General features: G+C 38.4%; 1 protein-coding gene across 2 annotated transcripts in view; it reads right to left on the reverse strand.

Moving 5' to 3' along the window:
• DAP (death associated protein) overlaps positions 1 to 16,530 on the reverse strand; it is a 74,925-nt gene extending 58,395 nt beyond the window's left edge. The window contains exons 1-2 of one of the 2 annotated variants that reach the window (XM_069077163.1): positions 16,277 to 16,514; positions 458 to 554 (exon numbers count right to left, since the gene is read on the reverse strand). In XM_069077163.1, the coding sequence (XP_068933264.1) occupies positions 458 to 554; positions 16,277 to 16,331 (152 nt within the window). In that variant the 5' untranslated portion in view covers positions 16,332 to 16,514. Of the gene's footprint in view, positions 1 to 457; positions 555 to 16,276 lie in introns of both variants that reach the window. The other variant, XM_069077167.1, reaches the window with a different exon arrangement.
• Between the last annotated feature and the right edge of the window lie 380 nt (positions 16,531 to 16,910).

Consider the following 16,910-nt stretch of genomic DNA (forward strand, 5'->3'; position numbering starts at 1 on the left):
AAAAAACAAGTTAACTGGGTAGTACACTTGAGTTGCTATCAATGACAGTTTTCATAGCCACTAGAATCTATTAGGAGCTATCATATTTTTTGAAGCTCCTTATTTTAACCTTTTCTTCTCTGGCTCAAGTATTCCAGAGATTAAAACTGTAATAGCTCTCAGAGAGGTAAGATTAGCATGACTCGGTGAAATGGGAGGGCTGGGGACTAAGTCGGGTGAAAAGAAAATTGATATCTGTAAGAATAATTGAGAATATCTACTATTTCTTTTGAATTACTGGGAACAAAAATTTCACATATGACTGATTAGGAAAGAAAAAATATACTGTATAAAGTTTCTCCTCTACATAAATAGCTAGAGTTATCTATGGTGTTGGGCTTAAGAAAGAGAACAGGTATTAATATTTAACCAGAGAGAAGCTGTCCATGAAATGCTTACTAGTCATAAAAATTCTCACCTGGTGCTTTCCCATTCTTGATCATCCTTATCTTTCTCTTCTTTGGCATCTCCACTATGAGGGTGTTTCTGCACAATTCTCATTCCACCAGCTTTTACTTAAATAAAAAGAGAGAAAAAGTGTAATTAATGTAGGAAAGGGACAAAACTGAGGAATGTCTAAGGATGAGAGGAAATTTCCTGGTGAACTTTCAAGTGACAAATGGTTACATGTAGATGGATAAAGGAACAGTGACAATCATTAACTACAGAAGGCTAGAAGGAAGCAGGACATGGAAGTGTATTCAATTCACTTAGTCCACTTTGATCCATTTCACTTCAATTCACCTGGATTCTTTTCTAAGGTCTTCTCTAACATTTTTGGTATCAACAGAAAGCATATTGTAAACTGCTCAGGAAAAGCAATCACTCCTTTCAATTTTGTACTTCTTATATCCCACAGATCACTTTTCTACACCGCTTTACATTTTAAAACTGCATTCCTCCCAACAACCCTATGAGACAGTACAAGTATTAATATTCCTATGTTACAGATAAGGAAACTGAGACTCAGAGAGGATTTGTGACTTGCCTGAATATTTCTTATACCATGCCATATGCTTATTGGGTAGTCAGGATTTGGAAACAGTAAGAACACAGGATAGTTATTGTAGGCAAGAATTTCACTACTATCACCATACTCTTTAAATAATCAAGGGCTTATTATGGCTCTTAACTGCCTACTGTATATATATGCATATGTATATAACATTTTATAACGTTAATTTCTCTCATAGTAGCTTCCCCTCTGAGATTCTTCCATATATTTTTTATGTATCTTAAATATACCTAGTTATTTACAAATTGTCTCTTCCATTATGTGAGCTTCTTGAAAGTACTGTCTTTCTTTGAATCCCCTGGGCTTAAGCACAACTCAGGAATGTAAAAAGCACTTAATAAATGTTTATTGATTGGATAACATAATTACCTAATATGGTTGTTCTTTCCCTAAAATTTGTCCATTAATATCTGTAAGCAAAGAGTCTTAACTCTCCAACCTCACAAATTTTATGGGATACTTTACTTAGAGGTCTCCTTGGCTCATTCTGTACTATATTATTATTCTGTTCACACCCCTCCCCAACTTGGTGGTTGTTTCATGTGTGAACATGTAGCCTGATTATACAGCAAGCTTCCTAATGTATGAACAATTCAATTTTTTCTCTTTTTTTATTTTACATCATTCATTTCCACAAGATTTCGAGTGACAAATTTTCTCCCCAATTTTCCCTACCCACCTCCCCAAAACAGCATTCCCACTGAATATCCCCTCCCCCAATCTGCTCTCTTCGATATCTTCCCCCATTTCCCCTTTGACTTTCTAGTAGGGCACGGTGGATCTCTACACCCCAATGCCTGAATACTTCATTTTCCAGTTACATGTAAAATAATAATAATAAAATATATATATATTTAAACATTTGATTTTAAAACTTTGGATTCCAGATTCATTCCCTTCCTCCCTCGTCACCCACCCTCACTGGGAAGATAAGTAATTCAATATAGGTTGTACAAGTGTAGCTACACAAAACATTTCCACAGTAGATATATTGTGAAAGACTGACTATATTTCTCTCTATCCTATCCCAGCCCCCACTTATTCTATTCTCTACTTTAATCCTGTCCCTTTTTAAAAGTGTGTGCCTCCAACTTCCCTGCCCCCCAGCCTGCCCTCCCTTCCTTTATCCCCTCTCCTCTCTTATAGGGTGAGATACCCTATTTAGTGTGTATGTCATTCCCTCCCTAAGCCAAATTCAATAAGAATAAGGTTGACCCATTCCCTTTTGCCTTCCTGTTCTTCCTCTCCATTGTAACAATTTTCCCTTGCCTCTTCTATATGAGATAATTTATACCCCATTCTGTCTTTCCCCATCTCCTCTCATTATATTCCTCTCTCACCTCTTAATTTCATCTTTTAAGTATCATCCCTTCCTGTTAAATTGGTCCTGTACCCTCTATGTATACCTTAGACATATACACACACTTACATATATATTCATTTGCCCATATGCCCTCCTATATAGACACATATAGATATGTATACATATACACACATATACATACATATATATACACATGTTCACACATATATATATATTTCTATTCCCTTCAACTATTCTCATACTGAGAAAAGTTGCATAACTTACAATTATCATTTTTCCATGTAGGAATATAAGTAGTTCAACTTTGTTAAGTTCCTTATGATTTCTTTTCCCTGTTTACCTTCTCAAGGTTCTCTTGCTTCTTGTATCTGAATGTCAAATTTTCTATTCAACTCTGGTTTTTTCATCAAGAATGCTTGAAAGTCCTCTATTCCATTGAATGACCATATTTTCCCCTGAAATATGATACTCAGTTTTGCTAGGTAGGTGATTCTTGGTTTTAATCCCAGCTCCTTTGACCTCTAGAATATCATATTCGAAGACCTTCAATCCCTCAGTGTAGAAGCTGCCAGATCCTGTGTTATCCTGATTGTTTCCACAATACTCAAACTGTTTCTTCCAGGCTACTTGTAATATTTTCTCCTTGACCTGGGAATTCTGGAATCTGGCTATAATATTTCTAAGAGTTTTCTTTTGGGGGTCTTTTTCAGGAGGTGATTGGTAGACTCTTTCAACCTCTATTTTGCCCTCTGGTTCTAAAACATCAGGGCAATTTTCCTTGAGAATTTCTTGAAGGATGATTTATAGGTTCTTTTTTTGATCAATCATGGCTTTCAGGTAGTCCAATAATTTTTAAATTATCTCTCCTGGATCTATTTTCCAGGTCAGTAGTTTTTCCAATGAGCTATTTCACACTGCCTTCTATTTTTTCATTTGTTTGGATCTGTTTAATAGTATCTTAATTTCTCATAAAGTCACTAGCTTCTATTTCCTCCAGTCTAATTCTGAAGGAATAATTCTCTTCAGTGAGCTTTTGAGATTCTTTTTCCACCTAGCAAATTCAGCTTTTTAAGGCATTCTTCTCCTCATTTCCTTTTTGAGCCTCTTTTGACATCTGAATCTATTTTTTTGGTGTTATTTTCTTCAGTCAGGTTGTTGACTCTCATTTCATAATTTTCTTGCATTGTTCTCATTTCTCTTCCCAATTTTTCCTCCACTTCTCTTATTTGATTTTCAAAATCCTTTTTAAGCTCCTCTATGGCCTGTAACCAGCTTGTATTTTTCTTGGAAGCTTTTGGTGCAGGAGTTCTGACTTCACCGTCTTCCTCCTGTTCCATGCTTTGATCCTTTTTGTTCCCAAAATAGGAGTGTATAGTTGGGTTGCTCTGTTTGCTTTGCTTCCTTTGCTTGCTCATGTTGCCACTCAATTACTTGCTTTTGACCCTTTTGCCACAGTAGAACTCTGCTACCAGAAAACGGAAGCTTAATTCCAAACGCTGGGGTTTCTCAGCTGCTGGAGGTCTTAGTCAGGTAGCCTCTCTGAAGCCTCCACACTCTTTGCCAGTTTGCTCACACACCCCAGGACCTCCAGCCTAGACAGCAATCCAGATCCAAGTAGGTTAAAGCAAGAATGATTACCCCTCAGACTGGTCACTTGACCCTCCTACAATATGCAGACTAGGAGCTCTGAAGCTGCTACATGGTGGCGGCTGCACGGCTGTGGGGCCTCAGCTGCTTCTTGCCCAGGGGTAAAGGCCAACTGCACTCCTGACCTACTGGATCCCAAAGTCCACACTGCACTGACCTCTCACTTTGTCCTTGGCATCTATGGGTTGATAATTCTGGAAACCACCACAGCTGCTGGTGATCTGAAGTCCCTCCAGCCAGCAGCTGGTCAGGCCTACCCTGAGGCTAAAAATTCTGCTTGGGCAGGGCTTGGGCTTGGCTCCCAGAGCGCTGTACTGGCACTTGCTGCTAGCCTGCTGGGCTGTCCTCAGTGGGAGGTTAGCTTCTCTGTGTCATTTTGTGGGTTCTGTAGCTCTAAAGTTTGTCTAAAGTCATTTTTAACATGAATTGGAGGAGGTGGGAGCCAGAGCTCTGCAGAAGTCCTGTTTCTATTCTGCCATCTTGACTCTGCCCCTGAATAATTCAATTTTATTCAATTCAGTAATCATCAAGTATCTATATGAATTTCATGCCCTCTAGAATTGTTTGCTTTCTGTGTGTACACAGAAAAAAACAATAACTTGAGGAGGAAGAGTGTATGACTAGAGGGATCAGAGAAGGCTTCATGGAGGAGGCTGTACCTGGGCTGAATGTTTTCAGAATGTCAAATTCCATTTTTGTTGCTGTTACTCAGTCGTTTCAGTTGTGTCAAACTCTTCAGGACCCCATTTGGAGTTTTCTTAGCAAAGATAATAATGGAGTAGCTTGCCATTTCCTTCTCTAGTTCACTTTATAGATAAGGAAACTGAGGCAAACAAGGTTAAGTAACTTGCCCAGGATCACACAGCTAGTAAGCATCTAAGTCTGGATTTGAACTCAGGAAGATGAGTCTTCCTAACTCCAGGCCCAGCATTCTATCTACTGCGCTGCCTAGCTGGCCTCAATAAATAATATAGCTAGCATTTATATAATCCATTAAGGTTGACAAACAGGTGATGGAAAATATTGTCTTTAAAAGAATACACAAAAGGGAGAAGTATAAGATGAAGCTGGAAAGGCAGGCTGCAGCCAGACTATAAAGGGTAATTTTCACTGGTAAGAAAATGGAATTCTTTACTATTAATATGCTTCAGTGTGAGAACATTGCCTTCCATATTTCCTTTCCTTCTGGGAAGACTATTTTGGTAGCAGGTTGTAAGTTTCTAGAAAGTAGGGTCTGTATCATATTTATCTCAGCCCTACCATCTAATGACACCTTGTATGTACCATCTTTGTGTGTATGACAGTAAAGATTTTGGCAATAGGTAAAACTGTAAAGTCATGTTTCATTTAATAATTTCTCTTTGAAATACATGATTTTCCCATTACAAAATGGAATATGGAGACCAATAACAAATAAAAAGGGTTTCTGGGTATGCAATGGATGGCTACAAACCCCTAATGCAAAAGGGTAAAAATATTTAAATTCTGCTAACTAGTAAAGTCATCTAAAGTGAAAAGGAATGTTCTTCATCTCTCATTGTACAACTCCAAACTATTGTTTCTTTGGAGAGGCCCACCAAAGTCATCCAGCATTACTAGCTCTATGAACTAAGTTTATAGATAATTAACGTTAATGCTTCACATTAAGATTGTTGATTAATGCAGATATAAAAAGTGGCAATAAGACCAATAAAGACCTGAAGGTGAGACAAATTACATTTTACTTAAGATACTGCCCCCAAATTATGATAGCTTATTTTTTCTAGAACGATTTTGTCATTTTAATTGTACAGCTATAATGGATAGCCAGTAGTACCTTTATAATGAAGTCCAAAAGGCATTCCTAATTCATTAGGCTCCTTCTGGAATATATTCCATTTGCGAAAATATAACAGGAACAATATCAACAATATCAAATATAGGCATAGCCTGACTAATGTTATTAATTGGTTTTGGGAAAATGGGACATTAGGCGAAATAATACAGGGCAGCTGTTAGGAAACAGTATAGCTATGAGATACATCTTTAAGTGGTCCACATTTAGGTACAGAAAGGGAGTTGGGGGCACTAAACCATACATAAGGATCCCTGAAGGCTGCATACTGACTTAGACCAACATGTCAAGCTTATCTTGTGCTACTGTATTTTTATTTTTATTATGTGCTACTGTATTTTTATTTATTTTCTAAACTATTTCTCAATTACATTTTATTCTAGTTTGGACCTTGCTCAGGAGTGTTGCTGGCTGGTCCAGTGCTTAACAACTCTAATTTAGACTCTGAGTTTAAATTAGATTTTTACACAGCAATGAAACAATATAGACTTTGTAAAGTAAAATCAACTCCCCTATGCTCAACAACTTCCCCACCTCAAAAGCTTAAGTTTCTTACCTAATAGATAAGGCAAGGCAGACCAGCTCTGTTTACGGAATATCTAGAGGGTTTTGAAGCAGATGAGATGGAGGTACCTGATTGGGGTTCTTCAAACCTGTAGGGATATTTAACTCTTTTTTATCTTTCCCCAAAGGGGCTGGCAACCTTCCCACAAGGAGAATTAAGTAACAAGCACTCAGAAATATAGGAAGAGGGGGAAAATAGTACTTATTATTTATCCTGTTCTTATGTTGCCCCTTGTGATTCAATGATGTCTTATTAGGCTGAAAGAGCAACTGTTTTCTGACTAGGTTAAGTATTAAAGGCTTTCCTGAAGGCTTCTTTCCACAAATCAGAGTGTGGAAGGTATTTGCATCTCTGAGCAGCTGTTACAGTGAGGTTTTGGTTATTATGTATTAATTATGTTATTATGAAAAAATGTTGTACAGGGAAACCTGACATAACAGAAGCTTACTTAAAAAAAAAAGTAATCTCAGAAAACCAATTCTCAGATGCTGTTCTTTGAAAAATGAGTGGGGTACGTAAGAAAATTTCCTTTATGAGGTTTTTTTCCTACCAAAATTTCTACTTAATATTCTTTTCCATTTTTTTTTCCCTGGCATATGCTCTCTGTATGTACTTCTAGTTCCATCAGCTACTTATAATTCTCAAGATTACAAGCAGAGTTCTGGGGAGATGCATGAACTGAACACCATTTTCTACTCCCCTACCTCTCCCCTACACCAAATCCAGAATTAACCTATAACAGAGTCTTTTAAAGTGAAGATAAAAACAATCTGGCAAATAAATCTGCAACTAATTATTCCCTAATGGAAGGAAGTACTAGTGATAATAATAAAAATAAGGCTTACTTGATTTTCAGAAATAAAGTATCTCATGCTTGGTTCCAAGAGCTTGGAGAGCTCACAGAATTTCAAACAAAATAGGTACCAAAGCTTGGTTGATGAGATCTGATAATGTATACTTAATCTCCCTACTTAAAACTTTCCCTACTCCTCACTCCTGCTAGAAAGATACCAACATCTCAGACTTATGAAGAGAATGACTAGATATTACCCAGAGTAAAGTGTGGAGTTTTGTAATTTTAAAAGGCCTTTTGCTGTACTAGAGGAGTGTAAGTAAAGAATGGTAAACTGAGTCAACACAAAGCATTTATCATCCACTATACTCCAAAATGGGTATTAAGTGGGGCACAACAAACTTCAGTGGCTCCCTATTACTAAGAAAATATTCCTTTGTCTTTTTCACTCGTAAAGGCCTATACAAACTAGCTGTAACCTATCTCTTTGGCCTCATTGGACATTTCTCCTATTCCCATTCTCTATGATCCAATCATCCCAACCTTATTTCTTTTCCTCGAATTCTAATTCACATTTTTGTGGGTTTTCATATTTGTTTGTTTTTGCATTGGCTGTCCTTACCCAAGAAATACTTTCTCCTTTTGAGCTACCTCAGAAAATCCCTCTCTAATTTAAGAAGCAGCTCAGCAACATCTTTTGCATGAAGCCTTCCCTGATACCCCTAAGTGCTAGTGCCCGTCACACTCTGGTTTACAAGAGGTTCTTAGAGAGGATTCAGAAAAGGATCCTGCAAGTCAGAAAGAAAATTATTTTAAAGAAGAAATAATGTCAAGAAAGAGACAAATAGAAAGATAGGAAAACAGTCAAGAAAGAAAAGGAGAATAAGTGACATTTACATAGCACATTAATATTTGCAAAGCACTTTCACATATACTTTCATCCAAATCTAATTTTATATAAAACCTATGTTCAACTTCCAGTTCTACTTTAGGTGATAATGTATAATTGGGAAGATAACATAAGAAAGAATAGCCAAGCACAGTGGATATACCATGCTGCTCTTGGAATCAGGAAAAGTGGTTCAAATTCCACCTGTAACACCTACTAGCTGTATGAACATGGGTAAATTAATTGACCCTCTCAAAGTCTGTTCCCTCATTTATAAAATTGGAGTAGTAGAGGTTGGGCTGAATGCTCTCCAAGGTTCTTTCTAGCTCAAAATTATTGCTATGTAAATTCTTTAGTAAAAACAGACTAATGGTATGAAAGATAAAGCATTATCTGAATTAAAAGAAATGTTTAAAAAAAACCCTCCCACAACAATAACTTATTTTAAATATGATCATGTTGTATAATTAGTTTGTATATATCCATTTTTCTTTCCAGGGAGATCATATTTTAAGGTGATGAATATGTTAGGATTAATATGGATTTCTTTTTTTACACTGGGAGATGTGAAGTTTTGGGTAACAAAGATAAAATTAATGTTTTAACTTCCATTTCAATTAAGTAAATTTACCTTTTAATTAATTAATATAATAAAAAATGAATACATAATACATGGCTCAGCACAGTGGGGGTGCTGGGCTTAGAGTTAAGAAGATCTGAGTTTTAATCCTACCTCTGAAGCTTACTATGGAAACCTAGGTTCATTTACTTTGTCACAGACAGGATGGTAAAAGGGTAACTCACTGTGAAGCTATCAGAGATTCTTGCTTATTTTCTACAGAAATTTAACCACAGAGAAAATAATTTTCTTTGTGAAATTTATCAAGTATTTAATTTTTAAGCATCAGAATACTTTACTATTATTAAACTGTTATAATTTTGCTGGAAAATGCTGTGTGAATTTTCCCCAATTTTTAACTTTATAACATTCTTCTCTTCTACCCCCCAATCTTCCTAACTCCCACCAAGGTTCAAAATACATAAAAAAAGAATCAAAATTAGTAACACTCTACCTTGTCATAAATTAGATTTAGAGTAACTTTAGCAACATATGGCTCTGGCTCCAAAGGGAAATGGAGGGGAACTGGGCCAATCAAATGTATTTAACAATGAGATTCTATCCACATCACTGACACAAGCATACAAAGACTGGCAGGAATGAGTAATAGTACAGCTCATAATTATGTCCTCCTTTCTGCAGCAGAACACCATTACTGCTGTTAGATGAAACAGAACCTCACTAATTCTCACTTTGCTAATCTGTATGTGCAATAACTCTCATAAAACAAGAAGTCTCACCCCATTTCTCTGCAAATATTTAGTAGTAGAGAGCAGTAGTGAGGTCTCAAATCATTAAGACTTGATTATTTTTACAAAGGACTGCAAACTGCAGCACATTTGCTAGCACATTATGAAGTATCATCCATCATTCATAAATAACAATACTTTGTATTTACACTGCACCTTTCTCCCAAGCATTTCAAAATGCTCTACTAAATGCCTCATTAATCTCACATCTTAGAAAGAAAAGCTTGGCAAGTGGTGCTATTTCTCTGTTAGGGGCTGCTGGGGTGCCAAGAGGTCAAAACACTTGGGCCCAGTCACTCACAGTTATTCATAAGCAGAATTGAGTCTGAACAATAAAATCTTAGCAAGACATACTGCTCATTTTGCTTAGCTTTTCTTTATCCTCTCTCAAATATTACACAACGGCTACCCCACCAGATCAACTGAGTTACAGCCAATAATTAATATAAATTAGGATGAGTTCATAGATTGAAAACATGGCAGAATGAAAACAGCAACTGATTCGGAGTCAGATGATATTGGTTTCAATCTCAGCTCTGTCTCCTGCTACCTGTGTAAAGTTGGGCAAGTTATTTGACCTCTCTGGGCCTCAGTTTCCTCATCTGTAAAAATACTAGATGATGTCTAAGATCTCTTCCAGTCCTAAAATTATGATTCTCTGCTTTAGTGAAATAAAAACTTAAGTATTCCATGAAAGAGGCCAAGGGTGAAAAGACCTAGAAAAAAGCATATCCATTATGAAGGGCCTATGACAGCACAATACAGAGTCTAAAAATTATTTTTGAGTTCTCAGCCTAGTTGATGAAGAGATTATTTGATTTTGGTCAAATACAATATACAATATGTACAATACACATAACTGTATGTAAAAATGCATTTTCCTGATTTCTGCCCAACTCCTAGATATGATGGATTAAAAAAAGTTATCTAGAAGTACAATTTTAGTTATTCAATCAGATTAACTCTCTCTCTAAATAAAATTCTACTACATGTAATTTTAAGAATCACTAAGGAGTAAAGTATTTAATACTTTCCTCTTCTATTGAACCAGATGTTATGGGATTAAAAAAAATAGCCAGTGTAATGTGTAAAAGCTATAAAAATGAAGTTCACTGGAAGGTATCATTAAGGTAGTGATATTAATTTTTGAGACTTGAATGGCCCTTTTTATACAGGGCCATTTGTCTTTAGTCAAGGATAGCAAGAGATTTTAATCAGAGGAGGTGAAATATGTTGAGATATTTCCAATCCAACAAGCATTCACTAAATACCTACTATTCTCAAGTTACTAAGAGCTTACACTGTCTTCTATACTACACTCTTAACAGTGGGAATTATGAAACATTTGAATACGTGGCTATAAGATTTCTGTGACTTTTAAGGACATCAATGAAGGAAAATCAGCAGCTAGACAAAATTTGGCTTGACAACAGGGGGACTGACTAGATGAATTCTAAATGTTCTTTCTACTTTGGTGGTTTTTTACAGCTATTATTTCTAGAAGATGGTTTATGTACCCGAGACAGGATTAACTCTGAATATATGTAAATTCTACTATATATGTCACACCCCTACTCAATAAACTTCAGTGGCTCCTTACTGCCTCCAAGAACAAATACAAAATGCTGTTTGGTATGGAGACACACACAGACACACACAGACACACACACACACACACACACACACACACACACACTTCCAGTATCTCTCTTGCATTCTTGCCCCATATTAACAACTGTCTCCTAGACAACACTGACATCTCACACTCAACTTGTCTAAAACAACTCATTAGCTTTTCCCCCAAGCTTTCTCCCCTTCTGAATTTCCCTAATTCTGTTAAGGGTACTACCATCTTCCTAGGCTCCCGTTCTTGTTACAGTCCCCAATTTCTCATTCTCATACATCCCATACCTCTCGGTCTAAACCTAATCTTGTTGTTTCTACCTTTATAACATCTCTTGTATAAAGTTCCTTTTTTCTCTCCACTCAAAAGCCACCAGTCTCATTAAGGCCCTCATAACCTACTTCCTAGACTGCTCAAATAGTCTTCTAATTGATCGTCATGCTTCAAATCTCCTTCTACTTTAATCTATCCTCCACTCAGATACCAAAGTGATTTTCTAAAACAGAAGTCTGTCCACATCAACCTCCTACTCAATAAACTCTAGTGACACTGTTACTTCCAGGATCAAATATAAACCCCTTTGTTTGGCATTTAAAGTTCTTCACAACTTGGATATGACCTCTCCAATATTCTTATACTTTAGTCCCCTTCATGTTATCTATGATCTAGCTATACTGTTCTCGGTACTCTGCAAATGATATACCATCTTCATATGCATGTCTTTTCACTTGCTGTCTTCTACCTCTTGGTTTTTCCTGGCTTCCTTCAAAACAGCTCAAATCCTACCTTCTACAGGAAGTCTTTCCAAGTTCCCCCTGCCACTGGTATCTTTCCTTTTGAAATTAACTTCCATTTTCTCTGCAGATAGCTTGTATGTACCTATTTACATGTTTTCTCTCCCATTAGAATATGAGTTCTCTGAGGTAGGGACCAACCATTTAAAACTTTGTGTCTCTAGCGCACGGCATATAATATGATATGATGTGATATAATGAACCAGTAAAATCTGTTATATATCTGGTAGATTATTCAATTGTGTGTGTATTACATATAATACATATATATGATATGTACTTAATAAATGCTTGCTGAGGGGTGGTTAGGTGGTGCAGGGAGTCAGGAGGCCCCAAGCTCGGTTCTGGCCTCCAGACACTTAACACCCACACAAAAAAACCGTGTAACCTTGGGCAAGTTACTTAACCCCAATTGCCCTCCAAAAGGCAAAAAAACAAAATGCTTGCTGACTTTTGTAAACTACTAGTTCTAGCTTCATATGATCATACATCTAGAGCTAGAACAGATTTCAGAAGCCATCTAATCTAGAGTTTCTTAACCTGGGGTCCATGAGACTGTTGCTTTAAAATTTTGTTAATTGTATTTGAATATAATTGATTTCCTGTGTAATTCTAAATCTATTTCATGCTTTTAAGACATTATTCTGAGAAAAGGTTCATAGACCTCATTAGATGTCAGAGGGATCTATGACACAAAAAAGACTAAGAACCCATGATCTAATCCCACCATTCATTTTAAAGATGAGGAAGCTGAAGCTCAGGTCAGCTGACTTTCCCAAGCTCAAACAGTCCGCAGACATCAGAAGTAGGATTTGAACCCAGTTCTCTGACTGGACCTTCTACTATTATCAAGTTGCCTTCCTCTTTCATGTACCATACAATCCTAGCCTAATGATGCAAATATTTCCACAGTCCAAAGACCTGCAACCCAGTCCTGTCTCTGATACTCATTTAATGTGTGATGCTAGAAAAGTCAACTTCTCTGAGCCTTAGTGAACAATGACAGGAAAAATTATACACGTGTGTATATATAATTTTTTTATTTATACATATAGGTGTATATTTATATATATAGGTGTATACCTTTGGCTAGTCCAATTTTCTGAATTCTAGTTACCTTGTCTATTAAATAAGAAATGTTGAATTAAATCATCTGTATTATCTCTTCCAATTCTAACAATCAGGGAGAAAGAAGGCTGTGTATGAACCAGTAAACACATAAGATAGTGAAAAACCAATGGCATAAAATACATGAAAGTACTCTGAAAACTGTAAAGCTCTACACAAAATAATGATGAGAAGTGAAAGTGAAGTTAATGAAAACTAAACCACCTCCTTCTCATGTTCTTGGCTTTATACTGTTAATGTGTGGATGGAAAAAAAAATCCCAAACAACTCATCAATATGAATATTCAGATATTCAGTATCAGTATCATATAGTATGCCAAAGCATCCATCTGATTCTACAAAATGTCAAGTAGAAAGCCAGGTTAAATCTGTATGGGTCCAGTTGTCTATATGATGTTACGACCACACTGGATGAACTGATATATGTGTGTATACAGACAGACACACACACACTAAATTGAATAACCCACCAGATACATAACAGGTTAATTCTTCATAGGACTATAGAATTGATCATTTTCTCATTTTACTAGTTCACACACAGCCTTCTTTACCCATAAATGTCAGAATTGGAAGGGACAGTACAGGTGATTTAATTCAACATTCCTTATTTAAAAGACAAAAGAAACTGGGGTTCAGAGAACTGGACTGACTAGTCATAGGTACATACCTAGTTAGTGGCAGATTCAGGACCTGACCCAGGTGTCCCATTTCCTACTTTAATAAATGTATAGCTGTAGAACACTGCTCCTTAACAATTTATTCTCTCATTTTATGCACGAATCACTGTTCATTTGCAATTCTCAAATGTTATTTATTTTATAATTCAAAAAGAAAAATGAGAGCATTCTCATTAAGTAACTCATAAGTTTTTCCTTAGGGATCAATATTTCTAACTTAAACCACAAGGAATTCCATTATAACACAAGTCCTTTTTAATATAACTGTTCTATGGATTTGGTAGTGTCACTAGTCAAACTATGTCCCATGAAATATATCCATTACACATAGTAAAAGCCTAATAGAACACAATTAATCTGTAAATGGAATCTTGCCACCCAACACCAGCATCATAAGAGATTCTTACTTTATAAAAGTCAAGAAACCTTACCCATTAGATCTTAACTACTTTCTGCACTTAAAGGTTCAATAAGGAGTGCCACAAAAGAAGCATATTGTGGGGAACATCTTAAAAATTAGTTTATCCTAGAGGTCCCCAAAGCCTACCTCTTGTTGAAATTTAAATATTTTCTCAAGACACTTAAAAGATACTTTAAAATAGAAGGTAGACATTTTCTCATCAGCAATAGTCAAGTTTTTTTTTTCTTATGCAGATGGCTCAGTTTCAACTTTGAAAAAAAAAACAAACCACTCTACAATGGGGGATATTTAAGGATTTTTTTTTTGTCTTTTGGAGGGCAATTGGGGTTAAGTAACTTGCCCATGGTTACACGGCTAGCTTTTTTTTGTGTGTGGGTATTGTCTGAGGCTGGAACCAAACTCAGGTCCTCCTAACTCTGGGGCCAGCGCTTTGCTCACTGGGCCACCCTAAGGAGTTCTTAATACAGAAGATGTGTCAAAATCCAATTCTCCAGTCAACCAATTAAGAGTCGAAAACATAATTCCACCAAGATTATTACCTGAAATCAAGTCAAGGGAGGAAAAAAGGAACAAAATATATGCCAGAGAACATAGGCAGTCCTGTTCCTTTAATATTCTAAATTGCTCCAAGTTTCTTTTATATTCAGTTAACAGAGTCAATTAACACATTGAGTATGAAACATTAAATGACAATGCTCTGCTTCTTCCACAACCAAGCCTTAAATCAAGGATGGTTTCTTCACACTTAAAACCTCTAGAGGTATAACTCAAAGGGATGATAGAAACTACAGTCAAGACAATGTTGAAATGGAAAAAAAAAAAAGCTCTGCAGGAAAAGGGGGAACTAAGTAGGATGGAAAAGTCTATCCTCTACTTCTCACCTAACTTAAAATGGTCTATATTTAGATTTACACTTCCATTATTTTAAAAAGCTCCTTTATCACTTAATCGGAACTTGAGATTTTGCTTTGCAGTGCCCTTGTTGAGAAACAATGGGAAATTTGGAGGGTCGGAGAAATTAAAGAGTAAAATGTCATTTTAAGAGAGCTATGATTGGAAATATTTTACTTATGGTTTAGTAAGGCACTGTCAGACTCAGATTTATCTTAATCAGGTCACTGGCCAAAATTAACGCTCAAAAAATTATACAATCCTAAAAAAAAAAAAACCAACCCAAAACTAATAACCCTAACATATGGTGATTCCGGATAAGCATTCACCACTGAATAGATCTTTAAAAGGACTCTGATTATAACTCTCTAGAGGACCTTAATTAGCATTCCACTCCAAGTCTACCAGAACTTAAAGCAGGAATTCTTAACCTTTTGTGGCAAGGATCAATTTGGCAGTCTGAGAAGCTTGTGGACCTCTTCTCAAAAAATATTTTTAAAGGCATAAAATAAAACACATAGGATTACGAAGTAAGTCAATTATATTGAAATACAATGATGAAAATGGTTTTAAAAACAGGTTAGCCGACCCCAGGTGGAGACCCAGTCCCCAGGGCTATGCTCAAATTCAGATCTACAAAGGGAATTGTCCCAGGATTTCCTCCGCGGACGAGAGAACGCCAGGCAGGTCTGCCGGTTTCAAACAAACACCGTAACAATAATGCTCTGTATTTCCTAAGTGGTGTGTTGGGTGTGATGCCAATGCCACTACAGGCACACAGAACTTCATTAGTGACCTGTCAGTCACAGACAAGCGCCAAGCCCTCCAGCGGGGGAGGACCCGCCCCTCCTCCAACTCTCCAGGCCGGGGGTCGCTAGGCCGGTCCTAGCCGTCGCGGCCTCCCGGGCTAGGGCCGGGGGCGGGAGACCAGGGGCCGTGCCCCCCTTCGCGGCCCCTCCCCACGCTGGGCAGGCAGGGGGCGAACCCCCGCGCTCCACCTCGGGCCAGCTGCCCCGCAGACCTCTTCCCCCCTGGGCAGCTGGTGGCGGAGCGGGGGAACCTGGGTGTGAATTACCGCCAGGCGGGCACGTGGGCAGCCCCAGCGGGCGGTGCCTCGGGCCCGCGGGAGCCCCAGACGGGCCTGCGTCCACTGCCCTCCTGGTAGATACCCTCGGTCCTTCTAACTCCTCTAGGCTTGGCGGGGGTCAGAGGAGGGAGGAGGGGGTGGGATAGGGAAGCGGGGTGGGGGGGAATGAATCAATACCCGCAGGAGGGTGTCCAGCTCTAGTCTCTACTTTCTCGTCAGTAGGCGAAGACATTGTGGGCACTGACTTGCTGTCTCCTTTTTTGTCTCGGTTCAAGGGAACTGGGAGCTGGCGACCGGCTGCGCGCGCCCGTCGCTAAAAGAGCCCGAGCCCGTCGTCGCGTTGCAACAGCTGGAGCAGCCGCAGGCTGGGCAGGGAGGCACGCCCCCTCCTCCTCCTCCTCCTCCCCCTCGACTACCGGGATGGGCGGGGCGAAGGACCCCCCCCCCCCCGACCCGCCTCCGCCCGCCCTCCCCACTTGTCAACGTGGCTTCTCGGTGGCCCTGGCTGCCTCTGACCAACCACCCGCTGCCCCGGCCTGGACGTGCGCGGTGACGTCACAGCGTTCTAGAACTCCCTGTGTCGCCCCGTTCTAAGGGTTCAGCTCGCGGTTTTCCACGTTCTAAGAGCTCGCGGGGGAAAAGGAGGAAAAAAAAAAACCCCTTCCTTAGTTTTGCAGCCCAAAGTGAACCCAGATGCAGAGCATGCCCGGGCTGACTAGAGCCACGTAGCTGCGGTTTCTTTGCACAGCTCACATTCATTTGAAAGGGGGAGGGTAGAAATGAAGCTGGAGGCCCCAGGGCGGAGGAGCAC

This window comes from Petaurus breviceps, unplaced genomic scaffold (assembly GCF_028583685.1).
Source record: "Petaurus breviceps papuanus isolate PSGF00001 unplaced genomic scaffold, PetGlider_PUasm1.0 151, whole genome shotgun sequence".
NCBI lineage: Eukaryota > Metazoa > Chordata > Mammalia > Diprotodontia > Petauridae > Petaurus > Petaurus breviceps.